Below are 10,552 nucleotides of genomic sequence, written 5' to 3'. Positions count from 1 at the left end.
TTCTGTTTTAAGAGGTGATACTTTTTCAATTTGCTAAAGACATACATTGCACATACCTTCAACAGCAGAGGGGGTGGGGGAAGGACTTTTAATATTAATTAAATAATAACTTGCCCTAGGGGTGTCTCCTTTCTAGGATTGGCTGGTCTAGAATGGTGTCTAAAATAAAACCTCTAGGGTTTGCAGTCCTATGTTGCGAGCGGCATGTCAATGTACCTATAATGACTGCTGCTGAGAAGGCAGGAGGATGCTGCACACAGGTTATGGGGCTGTTGCTGAGATGGGCCATTTCCTCCAAGGCTGCTGAAGCTCCAACCCCGGCGGCTTTGATAGAGGTGCAAACATTTGGGGGCAGATTTACATAAAATAGCCGTGTTTAATCCCACTGGCCGCAATTAACATCACAGGCTTCCCCGGGCACCGTTCTGATATGGCCGCAGGGAGCCAATCAGCTGGGTCGGCCGGACACATCAAAGGGGTTCTCCTCCAATCAGGGGAGCCCCCCCACAGGCATTGTGATGTCACCAGGCGATATTTATTGGGGGGGTATAATTGCTGCCCCCTTGGCCAGTTCCAGTCGCGCTGACCAGAGAGGTCAAGTGGATTAACCCTTCTGCCACTACATTGCAACCAGCCTGGATCCTTCCCACTGTAAGCAGCCAGGACCCCCTCCCAGGAGCCTCGGGGGCCTCCTCTCCCGCGTGGCTGTTCAGTGTGCAATCGCCTCTGATAAGTTCTACCAGGAGCTGGAGCCAGACCTGAGGCTGGAGGTGGCTCCTGGGCAGTAAGTGGTTTTGGGGGAGGGGGAGGAGAGAGGATGAGTTCTCCCGGCACGGAGAGCTCCGGCAAGAGCTTGCAGTACCGGGTGGACCATCTCCTGAGCGCGGTGGAAAACGAGCTGCAGGCTGGCAGCGAGAAGGGAGACCCCACGGAGCGGGAGCTACGAGTCACTCTGGAGGAGAATGAGCTGTGGCTGCGCTTCAAGGAGCTCACCAATGAGATGATCGTGACCAAGAACGGCAGGTAGGGTCGGGACACCGCTGGCAACCCCGGGGGGGCCCTGCCCAGCTCCCACTGCTGCTGGAGACAGCCGCAGCCCCAAATGATTGCACAGCCACTGGGGCTGAGGAGGCCCCTGGCCCCTCGTCCCGCTGGGGTTCTCTCCCCCCAGTTAAAGGATCCCGCCCTGCAACATTATGTGGGGCCGAGTCTGCTGCCCCCAAGCTGCTGGAGACACCGTTATCTAATGCTGCGGGAGACTCTGCCCCCCTCCCCGGCGGTATTTATTTCTCCCCCCTTTTTACTGGAGACTTCCCTCCCTCCAATCCAGTCCTGCTGGGGAGGATCTCCCCGTAACGTGGCTGGAGAACCCAGATCCTCTGCTGGGGGCCCCCTGACGCTGCCGGGGTGCCCTCCCCCAGGGCTGCTGGGAGCCCCCTCCCCTCTGCCCAGCGCGGCCCCGGAGCGGGGGAGGCTGCAGCCCGGAGCGGGAGCCGAAGGTGGGGGCCGATTCGTTTTGGCCCGGAGCCGCGCAAAGGGCCGGGAGGTGGTTTAGAGCCGGCTGATCCTTTGCTCCGGGGACACCCAGAGAAAGGTCAAGGGCCAGGCAGGTGAGACGCTAACGCGGCTTCCTGGAGTCCTGTGAAGTAGCAGAGTGGGGCTCGGGGCACACCGGAGCCGGGATCGGCCTTGCTCTGAGGCCCGCGCTGGGGCGAGCAGGAGCCCTGGCCCGGCTGCCGGCTCCCCCCGGAGGTCCCCACTGGCTCCCCCGGCAGTGGGGAGCAGTTCCCCCGCACAATGCGCCTCTCCCTGGCCCTGCTCTCTCCCCCAGGCGGATGTTCCCCGTGCTGAAGGTGAGCGTGTCCGGCCTGGACCCCAACGCCATGTACTCCTTCCTGCTGGACTTCGTGGCCGCCGACAATCACCGCTGGAAGTACGTGAACGGGGAGTGGGTCCCCGGGGGCAAGCCCGAGCCGCAGGCCCCGAGCTGCGTCTACATCCACCCGGACTCGCCCAACTTCGGAGCGCACTGGATGAAGGCGCCGGTTTCCTTCAGCAAAGTCAAACTCACCAACAAGCTCAACGGAGGGGGGCAGGTGAGCGGCGCGGGCCGGAGCCGCCCAGGGGCCTGGCCAAGCGTGGCCGGCCAGGAGCCCAGGGGAGGGGCGCCGAGAAATAGCGCCCGCAAGGCTGCCCCTTCTCAGCGCTCCGGGCTGCGCTGGGGCGGCAGAGACCTTCTCCCAGAGCCCGCGTCTGCGGGGTGTCGGAACTCGGTGGGGACAGCGGGGAGGGGAGGGACGAGACCCCCCGCCCCAGGGTATCCTGTCAGCAAAGTCAGTCAGGGTGTAGCTAAAACTCAGGGCGGGGAGAAAACTTTTTCCAGAGCCTCTCGCTGTAACAAGCAGCCCAGCCTCAATGGTGTGACGGCTTTCCTCCGAGAACACCTATCCAGGATTGTCTGTAAACTTGTGACCTGTTTCAAAGGCTGCCCCTGCAAAATACGGAAATCAGCCAGGGCTTCTAACTAGACGAGTTTATTTTATATAACTAGTGTGCTGGAGTGGTCTAAAAAACCGGTCGCTTTTTAAGAGCAAAAATAAAAACGCAGACCTATATACCTGAAAACCAGGACAAGGAGTCTGCCTAGTAGATTTCACCAAGAAAGGGGAACTAGATTTCATTTGATCCCTACATTAGCTATGAAGTTGTTCTTCAGTTTTGTTGACACTGGGTTTTGTAATCAATATCATCTATAATTTTTGACAAACTAGCTGGGCTGTTTTTGTCCTGATGAAACTTTCCAAGCAGATCATGGATTCTTTGGGGGATTTTTTAAAAATAGTCATTTCAGGGTTGAACTATTTGATAATCCAAAGTCTATCTATCTATATCCAATCTAATCTTTGTATAAATAGGCTGTCCTGCCAAATATAATGGCGGATAATATTTAGGCAGATACTTTTGTTGCCTGAGGTCTACCTTCTTTTGTCAGGCTTCACTTTTAGAATTTACTACTGTCTGTTGACTTTCCGACCCTCCCCCCCCCCCCCCGAAATATCCAGCGTTAGCTTTTTAAAATCAGAAAGTGCTCTGTAACTGTAGGAATTTGCATCCCACTGTGACAATGCTTATCTGTGCTATTATATGTTTACAGATCATGTTGAACTCCTTGCACAAGTATGAGCCTAGGATTCATATAGTGAGAGTTGGTGGCCCTCAGCGTATGATAACCAGCCATTCCTTCCCAGAGACCCAGTTTATAGCTGTGACAGCTTATCAGAATGAGGAGGTATGCACAAAATGGGAAAGAAACCTACATGCACTTATATCCTCTGAATTAGCAAAGTGAAAGACGCTGGAGCAAAATATTTGTCATGTAACATTTTTTCAATTCTCTGTGTTTCATTTTAAATTGTATATAAAGTGTTTGTTTTAAATTAAATAATAAAGCCCAATAAATAAATAAATAAATGGCCATTTAGTAACACTAATTCCCTGTTTCCTATATTTTGTAACTTTATTTGTTAAAGTATAATTATAAAGATTCTTTGGAATTCATCAAAGTTAACTACTAATGTTAGAAAATCAGTAAGAATAAACTCACCATTTTAAAGTATATGAAATAATAATAATACATGAACTAATTGGAAATGTCATTTTCAGAACTGACTCTTGTTTTCAAATAACTAAAATGTACACTTTAAACTTCAATTAAACTGTAAGTTACTAAGCTTATTATCCTAGCTGAGATTTGTTGTTCATTCTGGTCTATCCAGAAACTGAAAACTCTTTATAATTGTCATTAGTGTATCCCCTTTCATATGTGTTTCCTTAATAGGATAATAAAACAGGCAACTTAGTCAGGCAGTGACAGTGGATGTCTTTGCATTTTGTCGAGAGAATAATTTCAAGTCTGCTGTTAACATCTGAGATGTTTGGATGCTGTTTAGTTACTTTACATAAGTCCATACTATGGCCTTAATCCTACTGCCACTGAAATCAATGATAAAATCCCACTAATTTTAGAGAAGCAGGATCAGGTCCTAAATACTGTATGATAATGAATAGTAACACTTGCAAAATAAGATTTTTGTTGTTGTTTTTAGATCACAGCTTTAAAAATTAAATACAATCCATTTGCAAAGGCTTTCCTTGATGCAAAAGAAAGGTGAGAATTCTTGACTAAACCCAGTTACAGAATTTGCAGAAAAATTACATATTTGTGAAAACACATCTCTTTCAAATCCTTTTCTTTGACTAATGAAATGTGGCTTCTTTCACAGAAGTGATCACAAAGATATGATGGATGAAGTTGGAGACAATCAACAGTCTGGGTATTCACAGTGTATGTTTAATTTCACACTATTAAGTATATAACTTTAAAAAATACCTCATCTTTCATCTCAGCTTCTCTTGTATTTCCTTTCTATTACAATTTAGTAGTATGTTATAGCTGAGTAAAATTTAGACACCAGTGTTTGTTTGCAGGCACATGTTAACTCCCACTATAGATTAAGTATGACATTCTTGATAATACTTAGTCCTGCCTTGAGTGCAGGGGACTGGACTAAACGACCTTTCGAGGTCCCTTTCAGTTGTATGATGAGTGTCTGAATCTTATGAATACTATTTTGTAGTTTTTCATCTTTCTCATTGTGTGTAATATATTTTATTAAAAACATTAATACTGCCTTCAAAAATTAATAATCACATTAGTTTTCTGCAAGACAATGGGGCTTGGATGTAAAGAATGCAATATCTGTGGGGAGATTAACGGAAAGAGTGTTTTTATTTCAAATGGTAACAAAAATTAGTGAGAATAAACTCACCAGTTTAATTAATTAATTTTATTTTTAAAGTATACGAAGGAAATTGGAGGCAGCAGGTTTAAAATTCTTTTGTTTTCAGATGGCTAAAATGTCACTGGTTTAGAACTTTAAATTGAATTTTGTTTTAAAGGAACATTGTCAAAAAACTTAGGTCCACAACTTGAATAAATGGGTTTTTACAAGATATAATGGGAATAGAATTTTTAAAAAATTCTATGAAAACATTTTCTTTTGCATTTAAACATCATCCCACATCAGTATTGGAAACCCCAAGCACAGCAATGTTGTGCTAATGGAGGAGAACCAAAAAGAGAAGCTACAAACAAAAGATTAAATTAACCAGTGTGGTTTTACTGTCCAAAGTTAATGACGTGCAAAATATACACACATAACATAAAAAATGCAAAGTTTTAAACATATTTCAATTTTAATAATCTAAGGTGTAATTAGTAACACAGGTTAAGAATTCTTAAAAATATAAATTTTATTTTGACAGCATCTATTGTAAAGGGCAGGGAGAAGCCAACCTGAATAATGTTATTCAATAGTGCTGGGAGGGAACCTGATTTTTGCCCTTATTAAAATTGCCCTTTTTCTCAATTTTTCTTTCAAAATGATTTTTTATGCGAGGAGACATGTATCCACATTTCACTTTTGACAATTGGCATTTTCTGATGGAAAAACATTGTGTTGGAAAATTTCTGACCAGCTCTAATATTTAACTTCAGAGTAATAGTGTTCAAAGGGCTCATAACATTCATAGCTTGCCCTGTGGCATTATGTATCAGTTAGGGAGACCAGATAGCAAGGGTGCAAAATCAGGACAGGGGTGGCAGGTAATAAGCACCTATATAAGACAAAGCCCAAATATCAGGACTGTCCCTATAAAATCAGGACATCTGGTCACCCAAGTATCAGTGCTACAAAATGTCCTCTCTTTCTCACAGTAGGTGGCTGGCTTATTCCTGGAACTGGGAGTTTGTGCCCCCCCTCCAATCCTCATGCTCAATTTGGAGCACCTCTATCACTGTCCTCTGCTCACAGCTGTGAAAGATTCTCATCGCTGAGGAATCACCGTTCTGCCCCTTACCCCAATCCATACGCCCATAGAAACAACTCTCCAAGTAAGTCTTTATTATTCTGTGGCTATTTAAAGAGGGAAATTAACCTAGTGGTTCAAATTCTGATAAATTACATCATTGTAAATCTGGAGTAATGTCACTGGAACTGAGATCAGTATCTAGCTCCATTTGTGCTGAGGACTTGTGACAACAATTGAAAGGCAATAACAAAAAGTAAATACGTTTCTCTAGCCTCTTAACAATGGAAAAGTAAGATTGTGTAATGCTCTATCTAATGTTAGGTTATTAGACAATTCTGTGCTAGCATTGTCCCTGTGTCCTACTGTAGAACAAGAATCTTGAAATGAAGGAATACTTCAATGATTTTTAGCCTAGGAAAGCTTAGTTTATTCTGGCAATATTCGTCAGTTTAAGTCAGTGGTCCCCAAACTGAGGGGCGCGCCCCCTTAAGGGGGCACAGCGGAACGTCTCGGCATGCACGTCAGGGCCTGGGCCAGCCCTCACAAGGGGGTGGGGAGGGAGTGCCACACAGCCTGCTCCGGCCCCACCCTCGGCCTCTGCTCTCAGCTGCCGTACCCTGTTCTCAGCTCCCAGCTGTGGATCCGCTTCTGGGCCAAAGGGGTGCGGACACCTTCTATTACTGGTAAGGAGGCGTGCAAGAGGAGAAGTTTGGGGACTTAGGTATATTCTATCTTCACTTAAACCATCTGAAGAATTTGAGGAAGCACCACCTTAAAGAAATGGCAGTGAATTGAATAGACTTCTAGTTATGGTAGTGGAGTCTAGTGGCATTAACCTAAGTAAATAACGGAGGGCCTAGTTTTGCCAGCATTACTCACATTGAGGAACATCTTAATCAACAAGACTACATGTGTAGTAAGGTATTCCTCAAAATAAGTCAGGATGATGGAATTGGGTGAATAATGACAATATATCTATCCAGTTGCACTTCCATGAGAAGAAAGGAGGGAATGTTTAACTAACTGCCCATCCAGGACTTTCTATGGGTTTTTCTCTCACAGCCAATAAAGACTACTGAAAGGGGTTTTTGTTTGTTTGTTTTTAAAAAACAGCTTAATATTTTAAATTTTATAAAATATTATGTAGGCTAGGTGGCATAGTCATCATCAAATTGTTCCAGACACAGCCCATAGCCTGACTGTTCTTACAATACATAATTCTGTAAAGCGTGTTAAAGTTGAAAATTTGCATGTCGTTGATTTTTGTTGCATCTTGAACCTTTGCATGGATTTTGCAAATTCAAATAAAATTCCATGAGAATAATTGACTACTCTGTGTGCCCTGCTTCTTCCCCCATCCTCCATAAAGGATTTTTCTCCTCCACTTAAGTTCATATGCCACAGCAACCTTTTCTGGCTGTGGAGGGTGGAATGGCATTGAGGCCATTGCTAATTTAGCCCCATAGTTACGACAGAGCTACATAATGCACTCCCCTCATCAGAGGCTGAGCATTTTGGCATAAGGAACTACTGGAGGTAGGAAGTGAAATATGCTCTGGCAACTGAACTTGGGCACCTCATATAGCAGATTGGCACACCACCCACTTGACAGCCCCAATAAAATTGTTAGTTTGATACAACTGGTAGATACGTGTGTGTGTGTGTGTGTATATATATATATATATATATATATATATATAATGTGTGTGTGTATAGATATACAAAGCAGTAATAAAAAAGCCATACTCTGCATTGAAAATGAGAATTGTGCCTCACTTTAACTGCTAATCTGCTTGTTAAGTGCTTGCTTGTTTTTCACAGCAGCCTATGCTGATAATTCCTCGGCCTGTCTTTCCATGCTCCAATCCCATGACAACTGGTCCAGTCTAGGAGTTCCCACACACACTAGTATGCTGCCCATGAGTCACAGCACTGGCACATCTACCAGCTCCAGGTAGGATTCAGTCCCTTTGCAATGCAGCCCCCCAAATCTTCAGAAATTAGAGTATGTTGGGATTTTTTAATTGAAAAAAGGAGTGAACAGGTCACCGTCATCTTGAAATCTAGTCAGTTTTAAAGCAAAGAGTTACAAGTAGACATACCCTGTCTCTCAGGGTATGTCTGTACTACAAGGGCTATAGTGGCAGTCCGGCAGCTAGGCTTCTTTAGTGTAGTCTCTCGCTACACCGATGGAAGGGGTTTTTCCATTGCTTTAGTAAATCCATCCCCTTGAGACGCGGTAGCTAGGTCGACAGAAGAATTCTTCCGTTGACCTAGTGGTGTCTATATTGGAGCGTTGGTCTGCTTAACTATATCTGTCAGGGGTGTGAATTTTTCACCCCCCTGAGCGACAAAGCTAAATTGACCTAAGTTTTATGTGTAGATCAGGTCTAAGTCTCTCTCCCTATTTATGGCTTTATTGTCACATTTTCCTTTTTTAATGCTTTTTTTCTCTTCCCTGTTGATATATGAAAAGCCCCTTATAAATATGTGAAAATAACTGGCAGTACAGGAGAAACAGTGAAATGGACTGTACGCACAGTGCTGCCAAATGCACAAAGCAAACTCATTGGAGAAATAAGGAACAATTATTTTCTCGACTTTCAGTTCTTGGAATCTTAAGTGTTATTTATAACAACAGTAAGTAAAATAACACTTGGACAAGTGTGAGAGATCAAGCAAACAGTATCCCTTTAAATAATAGCCCTTGTTTATTGCTTTTAAGAGAGCTCAACGAAAACCATCCTCCTGTCATGGACATATATCGTGTCTCTTTTTTAGACTTATGATTATCTTGATAAAATATTGGCTCACCTGTTGAAGGAAGTTATCTGATGTTGAATTTGTACCCAATCCCTAGGAACCTCAACTAGAAGTTATTGGGGAGCCTGATGGGATTTTGCTATTGACTTCAATAGGATCAGGGGTTGGCCCTCTATCTTTTTTTTTTAAACATCTTGCAGTTCAAATCTGTAGTCTAAATATTCTGCTAATATACATGAATTGTGGAAAAGGCACTTATTTATGAAATGTGCAAGTTAGCATTTATCTGTTAAAATATACCATATTTATTACTAATACAAACTACTAGATACTTTTTTTACTAAACATAAATTTATTGAAATAACTAGTACACCCAAGCACTTCTTCTCCCTCCCAAAAATGTCTTTACATTTGGAAGGCAGCAAAGTCCAGGGCACTGGATTGAGAGTCAAGAACCTGGGTTGTCTTCTTGGTTCTGCCATTGAATTGCTGTGTGACCCTGGGCAAGTCACTTCACCCCTCTGGGCCCTGGTGCCCTATCTGTAAAATGGGGATAACAGAGATAATGTAAAGTGCTTCGGGATCTATGGGTGAAAAGTGCTGTGTAAGAGCTAAATAATAAATGGAAAAGCTAAATTTATCCTCTTTAAATTTTTCTCACAGATCAACTTTTTTATTTCTGGTCCCAGGTAAAGAACTTTTTTATAGGTGTGTGGTGGGGGGAGTAGAGGGATGAGGTGGGAGCTGGGAAGATTTGGGTAGATTCTTATCCTCACAGCATGCTGGCTGCAGCAAATCAGTGTGATCCACAGTTTAAGTGCTTGAGACTTCTCTCGTGTACTGAAGTAGCAAGAACCTTCCCAAAGTTCTTCTCTATGCATAAAGTAGCTGAATAAAAACACACTTGGAATATGCTTTGTGAGGTGTAAAACTGCATAGCTGACAGGGAAAACTGGGTTAATTAATAATCCATATTATCTATCCTTCTCTCTTACAGTCAGTATCCCAACTTGTGGTCTGTGAATAACAGCACCATCACACCCGTGTCTCAGTCAGGTGGGATGTCCAATGGACTGAGCTCCCAGTTTTTGCGAGGCTCTACAGCACACTACCCACCCCTTCCTCACTCTGTCACTGCCTCCTCCTCGGGATCTCCGCTGTATGACGCTGGCACACCAACAGACATTTCTGACAGTCAGTATGATACCTCTGCACATAATAGGCTGGCATCCACATGGACTCCTGTCACACCACCTTCTATGTAAACCAAGCCCTTTCTTTAAGATAAAGACTTTCTAGCTATTTAGTTACAATTCATACTGAATCCACAATGAAGTCTTGAGGAGGGGAAAAAGAGGCATGAAGTAAATTAGAAACAAAAACTGCACTGCTTTTGTATAAAGTAATTGAATTATACTTCTTACAGTATAACAGTGTATCATTAGCAGCATATAGACCTTATGAGTGCAATTCTCGTATAGCAGATCCACTGCTCTTCCTTTTTAAAATAAATATTTTTAGTCCTTTTCAATTTGGCAGAGATGGGCCTGAGACACCAAAGTTTGACCCATATTCCACACTTCTCAATGTTCTTTGAGTATCTGGATCTGGGGTTTTGTTTCATGCCCATCTTGACAGTTTTGTCAGTCTTTTTTTTTTTAAAATAAGCTACTTACTGTCAATTGCCAGTTAACATTTTGCTTAGCTGTAGTTGTGAGAGAAGCTTTATTAAGTGCATAGTTTGAATCAATCTCAAATCTACACAAATTTAGCTAATGAGTGAAATCTGGAAAACTGTGTGCACTAATGTATATTTGTCATGAGAATATGTGGTATTCGGGTAGTTAACAGTTTTATGCACAACTGTATGCTTATTTCCTTGCTACTGAATTAAATGATGAAGACAATCAGCAAGAAC

The 10,552-nt window shown here is 43.4% G+C and overlaps 1 protein-coding gene across 3 annotated transcripts; it reads left to right on the top strand.

Annotated features, from left to right (window-relative positions):
- Positions 1–817: 817 nt before the first annotated feature.
- On the top strand, positions 818–9,899 carry TBXT (T-box transcription factor T). 3 transcript variants are annotated; one of them, XM_074947007.1, is made up of 8 exons: positions 818–1,023; positions 1,832–2,096; positions 3,155–3,289; positions 4,107–4,168; positions 4,284–4,345; positions 5,780–5,953; positions 7,696–7,825; positions 9,632–9,899. In XM_074947007.1, the coding sequence occupies exons 1-8, from the start codon at positions 818–820 to the stop codon at positions 9,897–9,899; spliced, it is 1,302 nt and encodes a 433-aa protein (XP_074803108.1). The 3 variants fall into 3 exon arrangements, with proteins under 3 accessions (XP_074803108.1, XP_074803106.1, XP_074803109.1); XM_074947005.1 differs by having other exon boundaries at positions 5,777–5,953; XM_074947008.1 differs by lacking the exon at positions 5,780–5,953.
- The last annotated feature ends 653 nt before the right edge of the window (positions 9,900–10,552 follow it).

Source organism: Natator depressus, chromosome 3, assembly GCF_965152275.1.
Source record: "Natator depressus isolate rNatDep1 chromosome 3, rNatDep2.hap1, whole genome shotgun sequence".
Classification (NCBI taxonomy): Eukaryota; Metazoa; Chordata; order Testudines; family Cheloniidae; genus Natator; species Natator depressus.
The sequence above is the reverse complement of the archived record's forward strand: the minus strand, read 5'-3'. Positions and strand labels throughout refer to the sequence as shown.

Excerpts from the sequence above, each read along its gene's own strand:
- TBXT (XM_074947005.1), top strand. The coding sequence starts at position 818 with ATGAGTTCTCCCGGCACGGAGAGCTCCGGCAAGAGCTTGCAGTACCGG. Across the intron at positions 3,290-4,106 it reads CAGCTTATCAGAATGAGGAG|ATCACAGCTTTAAAAATTAA; the intron begins GTATGCACAAAA and ends TGTTGTTTTTAG. Across the intron at positions 4,169-4,283 it reads TTCCTTGATGCAAAAGAAAG|AAGTGATCACAAAGATATGA; the intron begins GTGAGAATTCTT and ends CTTCTTTCACAG.